General features: G+C 29.6%; 1 protein-coding gene across 1 annotated transcript; it reads left to right on the top strand.

The window, feature by feature from the left end:
* Positions 1-17,382: 17,382 nt before the first annotated feature.
* LOC120081629 (serine/arginine-rich splicing factor RSZ21) lies at positions 17,383-21,828 on the top strand. The gene is made up of 6 exons (XM_039036665.2): positions 17,383-17,579; positions 17,932-18,045; positions 19,219-19,307; positions 20,591-20,822; positions 20,950-21,075; positions 21,485-21,828. Exons 2-6 carry the CDS (start codon positions 17,957-17,959, stop codon positions 21,489-21,491), a joined length of 543 nt encoding a protein of 180 aa, XP_038892593.1. The 5' UTR covers positions 17,383-17,579; positions 17,932-17,956; the 3' UTR covers positions 21,492-21,828.
* Positions 21,829-22,194: the final 366 nt, after the last annotated feature.

Here is a 22,194-nt window from a genome sequence, read left to right as displayed (position 1 = left end):
TTCCTTTTCTTTAACAACTTAAAAATGTTGCAATCCAATTAGGTACTATAAAAAGATCTAGATGTTTAAAACTAATAGAAGTCTATTATTGACTACCACTAATAGACATATTATGTAATAATAGAGGTATATTAGTGATAGTCATAGATAGAATTTCATATAAAAATAAAAATTTTATTAGTGATTATCACTAATAGACTCCTATATATTACAAAATAATGATAGACATCGATAAATTTTTTTTTTTTTTTTTTTAAAAAAAAAACTCCTGCCTTCACTCATTTATCATGTACTTTTGTGTCATATTTTTCTTTTCCATTATCAATTTATTCGATATTCTATTCTTCATACTTTCATTGATACCCATGAAAAAATAATACTTTATAATCATTATAAAATATTAGTGATAGACACTATTGTTGATATGGGTACATTATCAATGAAATACTTCTATCATTGATAGATTTTTTTTATCACTACTGAAGTATATTATTGAGGGTCGTTTGGATTGAGGTTTTCTCAATGCCCAGGAATTAAGGATGCCTGAAAATTATATGTCTAGAAATAAAATTGTTGGGAATAAAAAATGACTATGTTTGGTTGTGTATTAGAATGTTATCAAAATTTTGTGAACAAAAATTGTGTTTGTGTTTAATTTATGAAATTAAACATGAAAATATTATTATAATTGTAATAGATTAATAATTTCAAGAATAAATAATATTCAACATATCAATATAAAAAAATCAATTAATTATGGATCAATAATAACTCTAATTATAAATATTTGAAGATTATACTTATAATTATAATTATTCAATATTTTAATTATAACTATAAATATTTTAATAATTTTATAATTAAAATTAACCAATTAATGCATTTAATGAATGTCATACTAATTATAATCTAACATTTAATCATTTTTATTATTAATTAAGCTCAACATTAGTAATTTTACTTTTAATTAAATAATATAAGAAAATTTATTTGAATGGATAATATATTATATAAAAGGTGAAGAAAATGAGATAAAAATATGATATATTAATAAATAATACTAAAAAGTATTTTGTAAATATGATAGGTTAATAATCAACGGAGTAATAAAAAATAATCACGATAAATAATTAACTTTTTACGAATAACTAATGATAATTATATGTTCATAATGAATGATCAAATTAAAATTAATCTCCATAAATTATTTGATTATTAAAAAACAATAAAATAATAAATTACTATTATTGAACATGAAGTTTAATACTAACTAAATTTAGCTAATCCTAGTTTACTAATTAAATATATTTAAGATATTATTAGTTAATAAATTAATAATTTATGTAAATTTCATTTATTTAATAAACTTTTATTATAAAAATAAGTCAAATAAATATTTTAATATATTGTTATTGATTTATTTAAATAAGTATTTATACATTTTTGTTAAATTAATAGTAATTAATCAATTAATTAGTTAACTATATTTAAAGTGAAATTATATGTAAAATGAAAAATAGGTAAAGAGGGAAAAATATAATTTTGGAAGGGAATAGAAAATCTCTATATGTGGGAAATGAGAATGCTTGGGAATAGCTTATTTCATGCAAAAGGGTGAAAACTTAATAAACACGAGAATTTAATACCTATGCCAATTCCCATGCAGAAAACGTACCAACCAAACGGCCTGATAGATTTCGATTAGGCATTTTGGACATTCTCCATGAGTTGGATATAGATTATATTATATTTGCAACTTATTTCACATTGTGTTGTATTTATTATTACTTTGAACCTTATTATTATATTTGCAACTACGTTTATTATTATTATTTTTTTAACAAACAACATAATGATCGAAAAAAGTTTATTGATCTGTAAATTAAAAGAAATAATATTTATGTTCTAACTATTTAACTGTATTAATCAAAGTGATCACTTAATTTGACCGTACTCGTTTTTTGAAATTAGAAGTTGGATTCTCTATTCCAATAATTATTATATTAAAAAAGACTATTTAACTAAATTTGGTGAATTGCATTTCCAATTTTATTTTCCGCCAAAATTTGTGTTTTGCAGTCAAACATGGGGAACATTAAATGAAGGGCGTGGTTGGTTCCGGAAGAGATAAATAATAATTATAAAGAAAATAAATAACAAAAAACACCCAACTGGATTTATGAAGAAATTCGTAGCTTTCTAGTAATTATTTTATTGGTGATGATTAATGGAGTATTGTGAACCTTTGTGTTCCACGTAACACACTATTTTCATATCCTTGTAATAAAGTATAGATCATTAATTACTAAATTTATTCTTCCCTTTGGATTGAGGCCTCATTATTTTATATCTTGGTAAGCAAGAAAAAAAAAAATCTTCTTCACTTAGAAATAATGAAAGCCAAATATTTTTCTAATCTTTTGACTTGATCTAATATTACTGATTTTGACACGTCACCAACACCTCTAGAATGAATGTTCACTTAGCTCATTTTGATGTTGTTCTTCTCGAGAATCCCATTTTATATTGACAACTTTTAGGCAGTCCTATTTATTTAACAATGATCCGTCCAAGATATATTACTAATTCAATTTATATTGTCAGTTAATTCATGGTTACTCTTCGAACCATATACATTCTCCACTATGTCGAAGATAGTGTCAAATTCCAAAAAATAGCAAGAGGTTCCCACTCCTCTTTGATAGCTTCCAACAAATAACTTTAGTATTTTTTTTAGGAGTATTATGCTACTATTTTTTTTTTTTTTTTTATGGTTAATCAATTATTATTTATGTTCAAGTATTTTTAACTTTAATTTTAAAGAAGTATTAAATTTGTTACTCATCTGTTCAATAAAATTAGAAGTATATGAGACGTTGAGTTGGTTATTATAGTCCGAAGTTATTACAATTTATGTATTATAATAGTTTGTAGGTTATAATCTTTGTAGGTTAAATAGTTTGTGTTTGGTATGCAAATTAATTTAGCCTGGGTATGAAATAGTTCTATAACAAATAAATATTTGAAATGGTAAGGATATAGTTAATTATAATAGTTGAAAACACTAACTATTATAATTGATTGGAACCGACTCAAACACTCCATTCACTTAAATTTGGAGTCAAAAACCCCTAAAAGATTTAGAGTGTATTTAGAATATATTTTCAAGTGTTTAATTTAAAAAATAAGTTATTATGAAAAGAATTGGAGTGTTTGACAATCACACAAAATATATTTTGAAGTGTATTTTCAATCATTTATATAAAAATGTTTAGATAAAAATGAATTTTTTGAAAAATATTTTTTTCTCAAATCAATCTAAAAGAATTAACTTCTAATGTAAGAGAAGTTTTATTTTTAAAATTTTACGATCCTAGAGGAATTGGAGGTGGAGATTTGAGCTTATGATGGTTTAAAAAATTATAAAAATGTCTTAAAACTATTTGTTCAAGGATTAAAATAATTTAAAACAGCCGTCCAAAACCGTGTAATTAGAGAGAAAATGACGTAAAGTTGGATATGGCAAAAGCAAACAATAAATAAAGTTTGATAGAAGCAGAACATGGCGAGGGGCATTGTTGGTTTTGGAATTTCCTTCCAGTTTCGATTTTATTTTTGGTCATTTTAAATTATCCCATTTTCCTTTTATTGTTCCCCGATTCATAAACACATCCATCAAATTATCATATTCACGGATATATCGATAAAATATTAATATCAATCGATATTTTTTAAATAATTTATGTAAATAAAAGAAACTTATAGAATAAATATTTAAATTAATATTTGAGTTGTTTTTACTTCCAAACCAAGTAATAAGAGCATTTAAATTTATAGATGGTAATTTATTATGTTTCATGTATATTTATAAACGATATAAGAGATATCGATTAATCTTTAATATTTATAAGAATATATTGACGTATCGATAGATATTTCATAAGTAAAATTAAAGTTAAAATGTGATATTAAACTTGCATTATTACTTCATATTAGAGATTCGAATCTTCGTAATCAAATTCTATAAAATAAAATAAAACACATCATTTTGAATTAAATTTGTAAGGTTACACATTTCCTAAGGATTGTGTGGGAGTCAACAAGAAAGTGTGGTGTACCACCTTCTTCTTCTTCTTCTTCTTTTTTTTTTTTTTTGTTGTTGTTTTGTTTTTGTTTTGTTTTTGTTTTTTGTGTGTGGGGTGGAAGAAATCCACGCACACCATTTTTCTACCTATTTTGTTATTTCACATTAGGTTGACTGATTATTTCGTTTTTTTTTTTAATTCACAGATTAATATTAGGTTCCTTATAACCATTTGTATGTTATATTTAATTTCTCGTTTATTTTTTCATAATCCAATATATATAAAACAATTTATCTAAGGTTAACCGCAAGTTTTACGGCGAATTCTTAACTGATGATTTAAGATTTAAGGTCAAAGCTTTTTATGACATAAGTATACGATGAGTTTGAACATTCAACTTTTGAGTAAATATATAAATGTTTTAACTATTCAGTTATGCTCGAACTATAAATTAAATTCGTCACTACTTTTACTTATTAAAATAAAATAATTGAGATATTGTATCATGTTCATGATAGGAAAACAATTTATATACCCATGACCTTACGAAATATAGATGCCTTAATTATGAAATATATTCATTTTTGGTTGATTAAGAAATATGTTACGATCTATCCAAGATAGACAGTGAAATTTTGTTATATTAGTGAATATTTTGATTTATTTTTTTATATTTAAAAAGAATCATTGTATTTAATTATATTAGTTTAAAACTATTTGAAACATTTAAAAATGAGAAGAAAATACAAAAAATCTTGTTCCATCCTCCTAAACCAAACATAGCCTAAATTTTACAAACGGTCAAATTAAATGGTTATGAAAGTCAATGACCAGGACTACAAGGAAAAACAACTTGAAAAGTGATAACCAACACATAATTTAATTCAAGAGTTTTCTGATTTCGGTCTATATGGGCAGTTTGAAGTCTTGAAATATATGTATATATATAGTAACACAAAAGTTATTTTTGACTGAATACAATTCTATAAAAGACGAGTAAATTTCAATTAGTTTGAAATTAAGTCATTAAAAAAAAAAGTTTGAAATTAAGTGAATGTTGGTTCTTTATTGGTATTAAAAATTGAATACAATAAAAATTTGAATCTATCTACTTTAATCTCCCATTTGGATTTAATAAAGTTTAAGAAATGAAATCCGAAAAATAATTTTAAATTAATTACTTTGTTTGAAATGAGAAAGATTTGAAATGAATGTCTTTAAAATTTTGTGTTTGAATGGTAAACCGAAAAAGAAAAGAAAGTCAATAATTTACTAATATAGGCTTTTTAACTGTGATGTGTTGATTGAAAATTAAAATTTGATAAGGTTAATTATGTAATTTACTTTCAAATTCTATCAAATCCGGTAAAATCTAAGTATTTTAGTTAGTAAAAGTTTTTTTCTTTCTTTTAAATAAAAAGGGATTTGAAACCACTTCGAATTTTAAGACCATTATATTTCCTATCGTATTAAACAATGGAATTAATTTAAAATCAATTATGAATTGAAATTCTCAAAATCACGAGGTTCTTAATAGGTCATAAAAGAAGTTATTGACTTTATTGAGACAGCAAATTAAATATAATCCACTATACTTTTTTTTAAAAAAATAGAGATACTCATTAAAAAATCTATGAATTTCGTAGGGCAGATATGTTTTATAATTAATAGACATATGTGGGAGCCTATTTTTCTTCAAATGTCACAATTATAACACGTTTTCATCTATAAGACTAAAACGTAGTACTTATCAAGTTCCAACTTTCATGTATAATTTAAGGAAATTAAAAATTATGGTAAAAATTGAAATATTTAGTTAAGTTGTGAAAAATGTTTGAACGAGGTTACATGACATGACTATTTCCCATTAACTATGGAGGCTATTTACAAGTACAATTTAAAATTCACGTTAAAATACCAATTTGTTGAATTCTAATTTATGTATTTGAATAAATCTTAAAAGCAAGTATCATTATTAATTTATTGTTGACTTTTTAAATATATATATATATATATATATTTTTATCGAATCTTTCACTATAAATATAAATTTTGGGAACATTTCCTTATAGTATACTTTCAGTATGAAAATTATTATAGCTATTTAATAAAATTTAATTTTTTAAACAACAAAAGATTAATCGAAAGGGTGTTAGTAAAGTTGATCAAATTTAAACTTTGAATGATTTTTTAATTTCAGTCATCCACAAATTATCCTAAAAGAAAATCCGGCCCACAGACCCATGAAAATCTATTGGGCCCAGATTGGTAAGAACAGATCGGCCCAATATATGTGCCTTCATCGATAGCAAGAGAACCAAACTCACTCATCACTCGACTGATAGCTTCTGTAGACTTCCGAGCATCGAAGCCCTGCGACTACGGGCAGCGCCGTTTTTCTACCTTATCTTTGGTTGATCACTTCGTACTCTTTGACGATTCTACGAGATCTTTATCTTGGTAGCCTTCAGCTTTGCTATCAATATGAGCATAACCCTAACTCTTCCTCTTTTTTTGAACGATGAATCCTTGAACTACATTTTGTGCTTGGCCATTTTAATCCACAAACTTTACAAAATAAGTTTGATCGTAGATATTTTTTTACATTCTTTTAAATTTTGATATGATATTTTTAAATAAAAATAAAATTTCTCTCTCCTCTCTCTTTCCATTCACTCACCTTTCTTACTCTTCTCTCTCCTCCCCTCTCCACGATTCTTCTCTCTTTCTCTCCCTTTTCCCTTCCCTTCACTAATCTTCCTTCTTTAGTGATCCATTTTGTTCATTAGAAGAGCATTTATGTCGAAAGTTGATCTAGAAGGAAGGAACATGAATCACCACGGTTGAATTCAACAACATCAATTTGGGGAGAACTTGTTTTTTATTCAGTTCCATTGGCATGGACAGAAAAAATGTAAAATCACAAGTTTTTATATGAACATTTCAAAGAATTTGTACAATTTCATAATTTTCATTTGTATCATTTGCTCATTTTTAAATTATAGAGTATAAATCTGACAGTTGAAATGATCACTTGTTGAAATAATTAATATGGGCACAAACATTTTCATGAAACTTAAAAGTTATTAGAAGTTTAATCTTTCTTTACTTGATAACATGGTCTATCTCATAAAAATTTAAAAAGTTAAAAAGTGAAGAATAAAAGAAAATGAGAGGCCAAAGGCAACGTGTCCATTAGAGAAGGGAGAGAAGAGATGGATCCGGGAAGTGGGAACGATGATGGAAGAAAAGAGTGGAGAGGGGATGGAAAAGAGGAGAGAGAAAATATATTCTTTATTTAAAAATGTTATATTAAAATTTAAAAGAATATAAAAAATATTAATTAATTTACAAAAAGGAGAGATTAAAATGGTCAAATTGAAACCATAGGAACCAAATGCACACGTTATTGAAAACTCGGGACTAAAAAAGTATTTTTTCCCTTTTGTTTTTCATTCTCCATTTGTTATTATCTCTTCATACGTAAACTTTTTTTGTGTATAATTTTACCTCATGTAGACTTTTTTGGTTGTCGCAGCTTCGCATCCTAGGGTTGAGTAGGTTGTATTATTCCCATCCCAATTTATTGTTTAGATTAAACTTTAGCACTTCTCCGTTGTTTTCTTCTTTATTTTTGGATGATTCGTTTTCTCAAACTAGCATAATTTTTACGGATTGCTTATTCTTACTATTTTCAGGCGATTCTTTGGCTCCATCGCTACGATGACTCGAGTTTACATTGATAATATAGATTCAAGCGTTACAAAAAGGGACCTTGAAGATGAATTTCGTATTGTGGGTGTCCAGCCCACTTGTTGCATAAGAAAGAATTTATTTTACACTGGTATTTTGTGAGCCAATTGGGACTAATATTTTGGGTTGGCCCATCTTGAAACCCCCTAAAGTTTTATTTTATGGAAAAAAAAAGAGTGAAAAAGAAGCAGAAAATCGGAGAGAAAGACGATAGTTCGGTTTTTTAGCGTCAGCTTCCACAAAGTTGTCGATTGCCAGAGTTTAAACCATTGGATCGTGTTGAAATTTGGTCAGCCTGTTCGAGACACATAGATTCTCGTTTTGAAAGATTAAATCATCATTTGGAGCTTTGGTTTGTTCATAATCGCTACCAAATAGAATCAGCACAACTGGGTGATTTTCATTCTTTTTATCTTCCAAGTGTTATCTTATGTATGAAAATATTGGTAGGTAGTGAACATTTGTATGACTGATTTGAGTTCTTTTCCCCTCAATTTTATCATGATAAGAGAAGTTGACAAGTGTATATTCTTCACAAGTCTCGTGATTTCTACTCTTCACATTGAAAGGGTTTTCCACATATAATTCATGTATGCTCTTTGCTTTTAGTCTTCTAGAATTTTGTGGTTTATTGTTGTCTATTGTTGGTTGATTGCTTGTAATTATTTGGTGATTCATTTGTGGTGTTTTGGAGAACAATTATTTGGTTGATTGTTTTGGAAGAGATCCTAGTGGGTCGTTGTTATATTTTGTTTGGGTCATTTTGTTTGGGTCCTATCATTTCGAATGTTCGGTGTTGTTGGGAGGTGATTTTTGTTTCAAGTTTTGGTATCGAGACATTCTTTACATGTATTTCTTAAATTAGCATCTTTTAGACACAATATATTTAAAAATGTGCCATTTTTTTGTCCTGGGATTCTTTCATCAGCAGTCTGTTGGGAGTCTTGGGATTTATATTATACATTTACTTTCTTTTTCACTTAATGTTTTGAGATTGTATTCATGGGTTGTTCCAGTATTAGCCTTAATTTTATTGCGGCAGTTTACTTTGTCTCTTTGAATGGCAGTACGTCTGTTTTAAATCTGAATACTATTGAAGTATGGCTGGTCTCGGCCTGTAAGCAACGATAGGTCACTGGTTGGACTCTGTTTTATGCATAAGATCAATATATCCCTTCTCCTTAGTTATTCATATTTGTTTGAGAACCTGAGACACGAACTTTAAGATACTCCTTCTGACTCTTTCATTTTCATGGTTTTCAATTCGTCTCAAAGAGTTTGGAGCCGCACTTATTTGACTTGATCAGCACCTTTGAAAACCTTCTCCAGTGTGTCTCACGCTTCCTTCGATGTCTTTGCACCTACAATTTTCTCCAAACCTGACTCATCCACAACTTGGAACATGAGATAGAGAGCGGTTTTGTCTTTCATACGCATCTCTTTTATCACCCTCAATTGGTTTGAGACCTTCTTGGACTACTTCCCATGCGTCTTGAGCACCGAGCAAGGCACGCATTTGAATACTCCATTTGTCATAGTTTATCTTGGTGAGTCGGTGAGTCGTGATAACTGCATCTGTCCCAACACTGTGCTCCCATGGTTCGATATCGCTCTATACCCAATTGAAAAAAAAAAACAAAATTATTTGAGAATAATAAAGTATGAACATTAATACTCAATCTCCTATTGATTTCTTTCTCAACCTTGTCTTGGCAAAAATTACAATACCACTATATATAGTCTCACAAAGTGTCTCCCTAAATTACTTCAATAAATCACTAATAAAAGCGAATGAAAAATATTACAATAATTATGACAAAATTTCAAAAGTTGCAGATTTTTTACCATTCGTTACTCAAACTACCATAACTCTTCATAGAAAATACCAAACGACTTGAGACTTGAACCATCAGAAAATACCCATCCGGGTCATCAAAATTCGTAGATCACACATTTAATTTGGACCTTGTTTGACCTTCCAAATTCCTACTAAATACCATCCAAAAACCTGACAATTTGAGTTTAATACTCAACAGACTCTGAGATACGTCCTCAGAAGTGCTGCATATAACCAAGCCAAATTCCCAACCACCGATTAGGACTGCGTGGATATTCATTCTTCTCCCCCACGAGAAGAACAGTTATGATTTGATTTGAAATGAAAATTAAAAATCACAACTTTGACTAATGAAAAGGGTTAAAAGGCTATTAGGTGATCAATAACACCTTTTTAATTCAAGGGTTTTGTTGTTTAAGATGTTATTGTGGCAAAAATTTCCATTAAAAAAGGGGAAAAACTAGGAGAGATGTAGAAATAGAAATCTAAGTCAAAGTTTTCAAGCAACTGTTCAAGAATAAGCAATGAAGAAAATTGAAAGAGGGAAAGTCTTTTTGAGATGGAAAATATTAAGGAGAATAATGCTGATAAAATATATCTGATCAGTTCCTTGAGTTTTGCTCAAGTTGGGAAATTTTTTATGCTTTATATGAAAGAAGAGAACAAATGGAAATTTTGATGTATTCTTGTTTGAGGGAATCCTTTTTTTAAGTGAAATTCATTGAGTTTTGGATTTTTCTATGAGACCACATTTTAGGGGAAGAAGCCCATTCCCTGTGATTATTATTGTTTTCTTCCTTTTTTTAATGATGAAAAAGAATCAATTCAAGATTACTAAATGAGGAACAGACTTATTTACTTTTATAATTTAAATTGAGGCTCCGTTTGAGATTGTTATAGTTTTTAAAGTAATTGCAGTTGCAGTTGTGCTTTTAGAAAGATCGATGATTAAAAGAGTAAAATAGTGTTTGGTAAATTTCAGCTTAAACTTGAAAAGGTATAAAATAAATATAAAACATCTTATTTTAGATATCATAACTAAATTTGACTTATAATAAATTTTTGATTTTTTTTTTTTTTGTAATTTAAAATCTTAAATAATTGTTTAGTATGATAAATTTTGTTTGTTATAGACTAATTTTTAAATATTAAGAAAAATAACTTTATTTGAAAAAATATCAATATGGTATACTTTTTTAAATGATGCATTTAACTCATAAAAAAAAAAATAGATTTGATTGGTGAGAAATATATAAATATATAAAACAATTTTTTTAAAGTATAAAAATATAAAATAAATATTAATTAAAAATTCTATAAAATAAATATTAATTAAAAATTCTATGATAATCTAAAAGGTATTGTGTGTTTTTAAAAGTGATTTTAACATATTTATTTTAAATCTATTTTACCAAACTCAAAAAACGGTTAAGATTTTTTCTAAATGACTTTTTGACATAGCAAACGTAGCCTGAGTTAAATTACATGCAATCGGACGTCTATTAGTTGTATGCGATTTATTTTATTTTATTTTATTTATTTATTTACTAAGATTAACATATAAAGCAACACTATCTAATCTAGAAGATTCATGAAGTATCTACAAAATGACATAAAAAAAAAAAGTAGACAATATTCCATTAATTTTAATGCGATTATTATTTTTTTGATACCCATGTTAACATATAAAGCAACACTAACCAATCTTCAAGATTCTTCAAATATCTACATAATGATATAAAAGTATAAGTTATGTTCTCACTACCAAAAAAAAAAAAGAAAAAAGACTCTCTCGATGCCTAAAACAACCGTCGTGAAGGACTAATTTTCTGTAGTGAGAATAGTGTAGCTATGGGTCTTTAGTCGGGTGTATCCACAGTTAACGAATATCGATTAATTTAATGAGTTTAGCCAATTAATCTCATGATCTACAAGTCCACCCGGTCCTATTGTTAGTTAGCTAGAGGATATTTAAGAGATATGATTTGAATTGTTCAAATTAATTTGCCACATATTAATGTGATTAATATATAATTGATTATCGATATGATCTATAATTCAAATTAAATTAGAGAGTAATATTTGAATAAGATTCAATTAATTAATTCAAGTGAATTAGATTCATAAAGAATTAATTAATAGAGAGGTACTACACATACATACGATGTTTATGATAATTAAATATATATACATTAAATTAGATTGAATGTATAAATACTTATTTAATTAAGTGCAAATTGAATTAAATAAGTGTTATTTGATTGTGCTAATTAATTAAATAAGTGTTATTTAATTAATTGATTGTGGAAAAAAGAAATATGAAAATGATTAGGAAAAGGGTTTGACCTTCTCTATGACTGATAATATACAACACACAAATGTTATAGTAAAAAATTTTCCTATAGCCACAAATGGAATCCTCTCTACCCTTTGAAACCCTTCTCTCCTCTCCCTTTCCCAATAGTTGGATACCGCCTATTCCTCTATTGGAATCCTAGAGAATGACGAGGTTACTCTCGTGGTATTGTTCGAGATTGTTCAAGAAATCGTTCGTGATCAAGATCGTTAGAGAAGCCGTTTGTTGGAACTTAAAAGGATTGTTCATGAAGCGTGGGAATCTACAAAGGTAAAGGTAAGAGTGGTTATAGTATTTTTCCCTGAAATATACTATATTACATGTTTATATTTTGTTTCAATATAGTGAATTCGTTTCTATAAAAAACGAATTGCGGGATGTAAGACATTCACAATGCTTCCGCGGTGGGATTTGATCCATTCAATAAATGTTTAGCCTGACCCGAGTAGTGGGGTTACTTACTGAGTATTTTATACTCATCATTTCTTATGTTATGTTTTTAGGTAAAAGCGATGACATACCGGTGAATAATAGAAGAAATATGTGATCGTGCCATTGAGACCAAAGAGATGTTTCTGCTCATGTTTTCATGTTTTAATGTTTTAAATTTCAATCTTGATGTTTGAACTTAGTGTTCCGTTGTTTAAAATTTTTAATTTATAATGCTTCATTGAATTTACTTTGAACTTATATTTTAGGGATCCCGATCAAGGATTTTCAGTTATTTAGATTTTACAAAAACTATATATATATATTAGTTAAAAATTACGAGAGATTCATTTTGATATTTATGTTTGCATATAGTAACAGGCTTGGGCCTCCTATAAGTCCTAGGAAGTCGGATCATTAAAATCTATCATATTTAAAGAATGTTAGTCATTGTGTATTCTATATACACACTCTATTTACATAAAAATATCATGTATTTACTTATGATGTTTATAATTGACAAACAATGTTTGAAACATGTTTGTAATTTTTTGGATATGATAAAAAATAAACTCGTTTTTTTAATATATTATACATATATATATATATATAATGAAAAATATTGTATTCTATTATTTATTATTAAAAATTTAGACGATTTTGTGTTTTTATTTGGGCATGTGGTTTAAATTATTAGATTTTGTTTTAAGTTATTAGATTTATTTTTTAAATAGACTATAATTTTAGGGATTTGTTACAGGGAATTTTTGTCAATTATTAAATTTGAGGTAGTATGAGATTTGATTATTCAACCATTTTTAGAAAGAAAAAGAAAAATAGTTTGGACATTTTTCAAAAATATCATTTTGTTTTGGCCATTTCTCTGGTCATCTTTAAAAAACCTATAAAGATGTCGTAAAACCATTTGTTTAAGAATTAAAATAATTTAAAACAGCCGTCCAAAACCGTGTAATTAGAGAGAAAATGACGTAAAGTTGGATATGGCAAAAGCAAACAATAAATAAAGTTTGATAGAAGCAGAACATGGCGAGGGGCATTGTTGGTTTTGGAATTTCCTTCCAGTTTCGATTTTATTTTTGGTCATTTTAAATTATCCCATTTTCCTTTTATTGTTCCCCGATTCATAAACACATCCATCAAATTATCATATTCACGGATATATCGATAAAATATTAATATCAATCGATATTTTTTAAATAATTTATGTAAATAAAAGAAACTTATAGAATAAATATTTAAATTAATATTTGAGTTGTTTTTACTTCCAAACCAAGTAATAAAAGCATTTAAATTTATAGATGGTAATTTATTATGTTTCATGTGTATTTATAAACGATATAAGAGATATCGATTAATCTTTAATATCTATAAGAATATATTGACGTATCGATAGATATTTCATAAGTAAAATTAAAGTTAAAATGTGATATTAAACTTGCATTATTAAATTCATATTAGAGATTCGAATCTTCTTAATCAAATTCTATAAAATAAAATAAAACACATCATTTTGAATTAAATTTGTAAGGTTACACATTTCCTAAGGATTGTGTGGGAGTCAACAAGAAAGTGTGGTGTACCACCTTCTTCTTCTTCTTCTATTTTGTTATTTTGTTATTTCATATTAGGCTAACTATTACCTCGTTTTTTTATTCACAAATTAATATCACGCCTCTTTGGTTAGGTCTTCTTTAATAATCATTTGTCCGTTATATTTAGTTTCTTGTTTTTTTCATAATCCAATACAAATAATTTGTCTAAGATTAATCATTTAATTATAGACCATTTTTTTTTGTTCGTGAGTTCTTCACTAATGATTTAAGATTGAGGTCAAAACTTCTCATAATATAAGTATACGATGAGTCTGAATATTCGACTTTTGAATAGATGTATAAATGTCTTAGCTATTTAGTTATGATCAAATTGATAAGTTAAAATCATCTTTACTTTTACTTATTAAAATAAAATAATCGATACATTATATCATATTAAAGCTATAGAAACAATTTGTATACCTATCGCCTTATGAAATATATCTATGTTTTTTCATAATAGGTTAATTATGATATATGTTCATGTTGTCAAATCATGGAGATATGATGTCAATATATTATTTTAATGATGTTAGTTTAAAATTATTTGAGATCAAGTTTAAAATAGTTTTTTTTAGGCATGAAGGATAAAACAAAGAAACATTACTCAACCGAGCTCCCTCACCTCCTCATCACGAAGGAGGGAGAGAGTGCTATTTTTTTTTTAAAAAAAAACATTTTTTTTGGATCAAAGAACGAACACCCAGGAGAGGAGGCCAAAGCTGCTAAAGCATGGACAAATTTGTTCTCCTCTCTAGAAATATGACAAAAAATAATAGCATACACAAAATTTCCCACGAAAATAATATCCTCAATAACAACCCCAATTTCCAATAAAGAAGAATCCTTTCTATTAAGGAGATTAATCACTTTCAATGTGTCGTATTCTATCTCAAAAGACAGGTTAGACCCACTTGAAAATTATAAGAAAAATACCAAATTTATTTTTTTATCTTCCTAAACTAAACACAACCTAAATTTTACAAACTACTGACAAATTAAATGGTTATGAAAGTCAATCGACCAGAACTAGAAGGTAAAACAACTGGAAAAGTGAGAACCAAAACATAATTTAATTTGAGTTTTCTAATTTCGGTCCATGAGGGTACTTTAAAGTCTTAAAATATATGTATAAGTAACACAAAAGTTACTTTGAAATCAAGCCATTCGAAAAATAAATTGTCAATACTTTAATTAGTTGCATGAAACTTTACTGAGACAACAAATTAAATATAATCCACTGTAATTAAAACATAAATTGATAAAATTCTATAAATTTCATAGGAGAGATATGTTTTATAATTCATAGACACGTGGGATAATTTTTTCTTTAAATGTCACAATTATGACATGTTTTCGTCTATAAGACTAAAAAAGAAAGCGTAGTATTTATCCAAGTTTCAACTTTCATGTATAATTTAAGAAAGTTTAAAAATGACGTAAGAATAGATATATTTTGTAAAGTTGTAAAAATTTATTGAATGAGATTGTCACAATATGACTATCTCCCAATAACTGTGAAATTCACCTTTACGTCCACCAATAACCAATAAACATAAATACAAGTTACATTTTTTTATTCTATAAATATAACGACAATCTTATATGTAATCTTCGCCAATAATTTTCCAAGTTATTGTTTTTCTAGAATTTAAAAAGAAAAAACATACTTATTAGGTAAAATACCATTTGGTTAATGTACCTCGAAACTTGTTCAATTTTAGTTTATATATTTTTCAATAAATCTTAAATTTAGATGCAATTTCTAATTTATTATTGATCTCTCTAAAAAAAAGTTATTATCTACGAGTCTTTTCATTATAAAATTTGGGAACATAATCATTTAATGTACTTTAAAATATATTTCTTTTATGAAAGAGACCAAGGCTCGTTTCATGGTTGCGTATACATTTAGTGATTGTGAGAAAATCTTAACAACCTACTTAGAAAATCAAATCCCAACTAAGCCTAATTTAAGATATATTGAAACTAAATGAATGGAATTCAACAACAAAATGGAGTTTAACCTAAAATTTACTGAAATATTTATAAATATAGTAAAATTAGAACCTATCATTGGTAGAAACTGAAAATTTGCTATATTTTGGTTCATTTTTTTTTGACACGTTTACCTTTTTTATATTTTCCTATTTTCGAAGTTGTTAAAAGACATTTAATATGGTTGTTCTCATTTATGAGAGAAAATGCATTTATTTTAATTTTTTCTATTTTTCAATTTGGAAAAAAATAAATGCATTTAATGAAATTTTATTTTCTATTTACGTTGGTTTTCACAAATTAATTTATTGATTTTTTTTTACGGATTAATGGTTATTTTAAATATACCTTTAAATATTTTGACGGATTCATGATTATTTTAAATATACCTTAAAACATTTTGTTAGGTTTTTGAAAATATTTTAACCAATATATGAAATATACCACCGTTCATAAATTAAATATCGATTCAATGCTTGACATAAATCACAATATAAACCAATATCTGAAATATTGTATATGAATCCTCATAAATTTCATTTACATCACAATATAATAAGTCTAATAAAAACACTCGTTTATATCAAATAAAAGAATAAGTATACCACAGTATATATCAAATTTCCTACCAAAGCTAAAAGAGAAAGTAGATACATATCACATTATATATAAAAAATAGGGGAAAAAATGAAGTCCATATTCATATGGGGTTTATAATACATAACACTCCATCTTCATATCTTTTTCTTTAGCCATGGCCGCCACAGATCTCTCCCCGACGACGGCGTCGATTGAATTTGCTTGTCCCGTTGTGTTGTCGATCAAATTTGCTCAACTCGTGACCATTGATTCGCCCTACGTTGTTCGCACTATTGATTTGTCCTAAGTCATTCGTGTCATCTCATGCTGAGCCATCAATTCGCCTACACTGCGTCGATTCGCCCCGCATTGTCCGTACTAATGATTCGTCCCAAGTCATTCGTGTCATCTCATGTCGAGCCATCAATTCGCCCACACCATTGTCTACCGCCTGCAACCGCCGGGAGGAGAAAAAAAAGGGAGGGAGAAGAAGGAAAAAGAAAAAAGAGGAAGAAATGCGTGTGAATTGTGTGATAGAGAATATGCGGGGAGTATGTATGGAGGATAGAGAGACCAATAAATTTTTTTGGTAAAAAAATGAAATGTTAAGAGATTAAGGTAATATACGCTTATTCTTTAGGTAATAGAAATCCCAAATTTTTTTTAAGTCATACATAAATTATCCAAAAAGAATATTCGGCCCACTGACGCATGAAGATCTACCGGGCCCAGATTGGTAAGAACAGATCGGCCCAATATGGCTGCCATCATCAACAACAAGAAAACCAAAACTTGCTCATCACTTGACTGATAGCTTTTGCAGACTTCCGAGCATCGGAGCTCTGCGACTACGGGGAGCGCCGTTTTTCTACCTTATATCCGGCTGATCTCTTCGTACCCTTTGACGATTCCGCGAGATCTTTATCTTGGTATGCTTCAGCTTCGCTATCAATTTGAGCATAACCCTAATTCTTCCTCTTTTTCTGAACGATGAATCATTGAACCAGCGCTTCGATTTTGTTTTTCTTCCTCCATTTATTATCATCCCTTGCAAATGCTTCGTACGTGAACCTTTTTTGTGTGCATCTTTACCTCATGTAGACTTATTTGGTGTCGCAGCTTTCGCATCCTGGGGTTTGCTGGGTTGTATTATTCCCATCCCAATTTGTTGTTTAGATTAAGCTCTAACTCCTCTCCGTTGTTTTCTTGTTAATTTTTGGTATGTTTCGCTTTCTCAAACTAGCATATTTTCCACGGATTGCTTACTCTTACTATTTTCAGCCGGTTCTTTGGCTCCTTCGCTACAATGACTCGAGTTTACATTGGTAACCTGGATCCACGCGTTACAGAGAGGGACCTTGAAGATGAATTTCGAATGTTCGGCGTTCTTAGGAGGTGATTTCTATTTGAAATTTTTGTATCGAGGCATTCTTTACATGTATTTCTTAAATTAGCATCTTTTAGACGCAATATATTTTAAAATGTCCAATTTTTAGTCTTTGGATTCCGTCATCGGCAGTCTGTTGGGAGTCTTGTGATTTATATTATACATTTACTTTCTTTTTAGCTAAATGTTTTGAGATTGTATACATGGGTTCTTTCAGTATTAGCCTCACATTTTTGGCGGCAGTTTACTATCTATTCATGGCGTTTATACCTGGCCAAACCTAGACATTTCAGCACTCTGCAGGGGAAGAGAAATAGCGCAGAAAAAAGCCTTACTTTGTCTCTTTGAATAGCAATACGTCTGTTTTAAATCTGAGTACTGTTGAAGTCTGGCTGGTTTCGGCCTGTAAGCAACGGGAGATTTGGTTGGACTCTGCTTTATGTATAAGATCAATATCTCCCTTCTCATTAGTTATTCATATTTGTTTGAGAACCTGAGACACAGACTCTCTGAGATATGTCCTATTGAAGTTTGCTGATGGCTATCCTTGATATTGGTGGGATCAACTCAGCCGAATGCCAGAGTTGTATTTCTGTTGTCAAGATTTTGCTTCAAGGATGTTTATGCCTTAATTGCATATAAGTTATTAAGATGAGATAGTTTACATGTATTCTCCACTTGCTATAATTTGAAACAATGTTTCTGTTTCCTTGTTCCCAGTGTTTTTAAATTCCCAAGGTGCACTAAGGCACAATGGCCCTCTGGAGCTTAGGCTCTGGGTGCACAAAAAGGGCGGGCTTTTTTTTTGTGAGGCGCACTATATAAAAAAATATATTACATTATAAAGAGAGCATATGTGAAGTAGAAATATGGGGAGAAAAAAAGATCCAAAACATAAGAAATTTTGCATTTAGGCTTAGTTAACTTGATTCTTTTAGTTAATAAAAAATGGTACCCCTTAAATATTACTATTTTTTAAAAATAATAAAAAAGCCTCAAGGCCCGAGCCTTGGGGCTTCACAAAAGGCGCGCCTTATTTTGTGAGCCTCGCCTTTCCAAGGCAAGGCTCCAAACATGCATCTTGGGCCTAGGCGCGCGCCCAAGAGGGCTTTTTAAAACACTGCTTGTTCCTTTGTATTGAAGTGCATTCTGAAGTAATTGTTTCTATTAAAATAATACAGTGTTTGGGTTGCTAGAAGGCCTCCGGGATATGCATTTATCGAGTTTGATGATCGCAGGGATGCTCTAGATGCAATACAAGCATTGGATGGTCAGTTTTAGATAAAAAAAATTTGTTTTTTGTTTTGTTTTTCTTTTTTCCTTGTAAATATCAAATTGTGCATTTCATTCATTCTATCAAATGATATTTACTTCTTTATATGTGTGTGTAATGTGTGTATTCGCTCGTGCGCACTTTTCTCAACTACTAGTGAAAATATGAATGATCAATCAACTATCACTATCAGTAAGGGTTTTTCCTCAGCTTTCTGTCATCTAGTCTCATTACCGCAATGAATTAGAAATTTATTATTGATCTAGTCTAATATCAACTTTTATCCACAAAACTGAACTAAATCATGGAAACTTTGTGGATTCTTTAAAAGTTTCTTTCTTCTTAGAAAGCACCTTATTTAAAAAGAGTGTAATGAATGGACTGGTCTCTCCAATATGCTTCAAAGTGTGATTTTGGGAATTATCCTGATTCTAAGACAGAGAAACTTGAGGTTATGAAAGCCATTCTTCTAAATCATAATTTAGTTTTGTCTTTGATATTAATTCTATCATGAACCAGCATGTAAGTTCTTTGGTGTGGAAGGTTATAGTGCCTAAGAAAGCTGTGTGATTTTGGGAATTATCCTGATTCTAAGACAGAAACTTGAGGTTATGAAAGCCATTCTTCTAAATCATAATTTAGTTTTGTCTTTGATATTAATTCTATCATGAACCAGCACGTAAGTTCTTTGGTGTGGAAGGTTATAGTGCCTAAGAAGGCTAACAGTTTAAGTCTTCATGTGGACTTTATTCTATAATAGGCGAAACATGTGGAATAAGATTTAAAAGTGCTTCCTGAATCCTAGCCTCAGGCACGATGAAGTGAATCATTAATCTCTACCAGATTGTCGGTTTCATTTTCTCAATTATTATTATTATTTTTTGTATGCCGTTCATTGTTTTTGGCATCTCTTGGTGCTTCCACAAGTGTCACATGTTGATAGTTTAGTCTTTCAACTCCTTGGTAATCATCCTTTCAATGGTGAAGATAAAGTGCTTTGGAATACTTCTGATATTGCCATTATGAAGCATGGTTTGAGAGAAATCAAATGAATTTTCAAGATGCTTTCTCTACAATGGAGGTCTTTTTGAACCTTGTTAAACTTTTCTTATCTATGACACACTAGATCAAATATTTTTTCATTGCAATTATAGTCTATCCTTATTCCAAGCCAATTGGGATTCTTTTCTGTAACATCCTAGGGCTTATATGGTGATTCCTTATTTTCCTGTTTTTTTATCTCATCTTTTATGCGTGATTTTATTGATCTCCTTTTATAGGGAAGAATGGTTGGCGTGTGGAGCTATCTCATAACTCTAAAGGCGGTGGAGGAGGTGGTGGTCGTCGTGGCCGTGGTGGTGGTGATGATTTGAAATGTTATGAATGTGGTGAACCTGGTCATTTTGCTCGTGAGTGTCGTTCACGTGGGGGCTCACGAGGTGTAGGTGGTTTGCGTCGTAGTCCTTCTCCTCGACGCCGCCGAAGTCCAAGCTATGAAAGATATGGCCGCAGGTGTGTTAAAGCTGTGTGTTTTTTTTAGCGCACCTATCTAACTGATGTCAAATCAACAGGTGGTTTGGTTTTATATATAGTTTAGTTCTTGATATTCTATCATTTTTTCCCCACTTTTCTTGTGTAGGAGCAACAGTCCTCGTGGTAAAAGATCCCCACGACGTCGCAGCATTACACCTCCTAAGCGTGGTCGAAGCTACAGCAGATCTCCTCCATACCGCCATGCTCGTCGTGCTTCACCTTATGCTAATGGGTATGCCTTTCTTCAAAGTCGTGAGAACTATTCCCAAACTATTTAGTTAGTGTGAGGTGAGACCGAGAGAACTTAGTTGACGTAGGTTGTTTTGTGTACATGGTTGATGGGCCTTGGGTAATCATTGGGAATTAGTGCAGTAGAGCAAGGCTATCTTGAACGGCACTGCCACTGGTGCTTTTGAAATCTAATTCCAGGCCATCACTAATATTCTCTCCCTTAACTAACTAGGCACAGTTTCGTTTTACCCCTCCTGGCCTATGTTCTCATTATTGTAGGCATAAACGATTCTACAAATGGAGCAATAAATGATTCTCTACTACAAATTCTTGTCTTCGATTGAGCAATATATTCCATAACTTGATACAAATACATTGATCTGAGAGTTGCATGTTAAACATTACTGCAGAGATTGATGCTGGAATCAAGGCTGGATGCTGTGCTGGTAGAACTTAGATGGTATTTCTGCTATACTGTAGTTCTAATAGGAATTGTGGAGTGAACCGGAATCGTGTAGTTAAGTTCATCTGACAATTGGTTCTCTTTGAAACCTGGATTTGGATGGGTATCTACGAAGTGGTTTAAGCCACGAAATGGGGTTCTGTCTGGCACCATTTTGTGTTGGCTCTCTTCCACCCTGCTGAAACTCGGAGGTTTTCTTTCTTGCTTTCAAAATTATATCTTCTACCTAGAGTTTTATATATACCTTTCTATCTATTTGTTAATATTTCTTTTTCATTGGACGCCCCTAAAGATTTATCTGTTGGCTGTTTTTTTCCTTTCTTGTTCTTTTGAGGTGTGATTTTCGGCTATATATGGCATCGTTACTCAGCTAACTGCATCTTAGTGCATCACGCTTCTCAATATCTGCTCTGCTCCTCAATCATCTTCTTGTTACTACAACTGGTTGCATGGTGTTTGTATTGCACTCTTCTGCAAGAAGGCTGCCTATATTGTTAAATCCTTTTTAGGTGGTTGAAGAAGATGAAGCTGTTTTTATGTGATTTTCTGCTCATCATCTTCTCTCGCCTATCAACGTTTTACGAGCTTCTTCTATTACATGCACGAAACTATCGTGAGAGATTCTTCTACTCATTTTATAGCATCGGCATCTTTGTG

The sequence above is a fragment of the Benincasa hispida genome, chromosome 7 (assembly GCF_027475165.1).
Source record: "Benincasa hispida cultivar pf3 chromosome 7, pf3_genome.v1.1, whole genome shotgun sequence".
Taxonomy (NCBI): domain Eukaryota; kingdom Viridiplantae; phylum Streptophyta; class Magnoliopsida; order Cucurbitales; family Cucurbitaceae; genus Benincasa; species Benincasa hispida.
The sequence above is the reverse complement of the archived record's forward strand: the minus strand, read 5'-3'. Positions and strand labels throughout refer to the sequence as shown.

What these genes read in the sequence shown, in the direction of transcription:
- LOC120081629 (XM_039036665.2), top strand. Translation starts at nt 17,957, where the DNA reads ATGACTCGAGTTTACATTGGTAACCTGGATCCACGCGTTACAGAGAGG. An exon ending in TGCAATACAAGCATTGGATG is followed by an intron (nt 19,308 to 20,590) that starts GTCAGTTTTAGA and finishes CTCCTTTTATAG; the next exon opens with GGAAGAATGGTTGGCGTGTG. An exon ending in TATGAAAGATATGGCCGCAG is followed by an intron (nt 20,823 to 20,949) that starts GTGTGTTAAAGC and finishes TTTCTTGTGTAG; the next exon opens with GAGCAACAGTCCTCGTGGTA.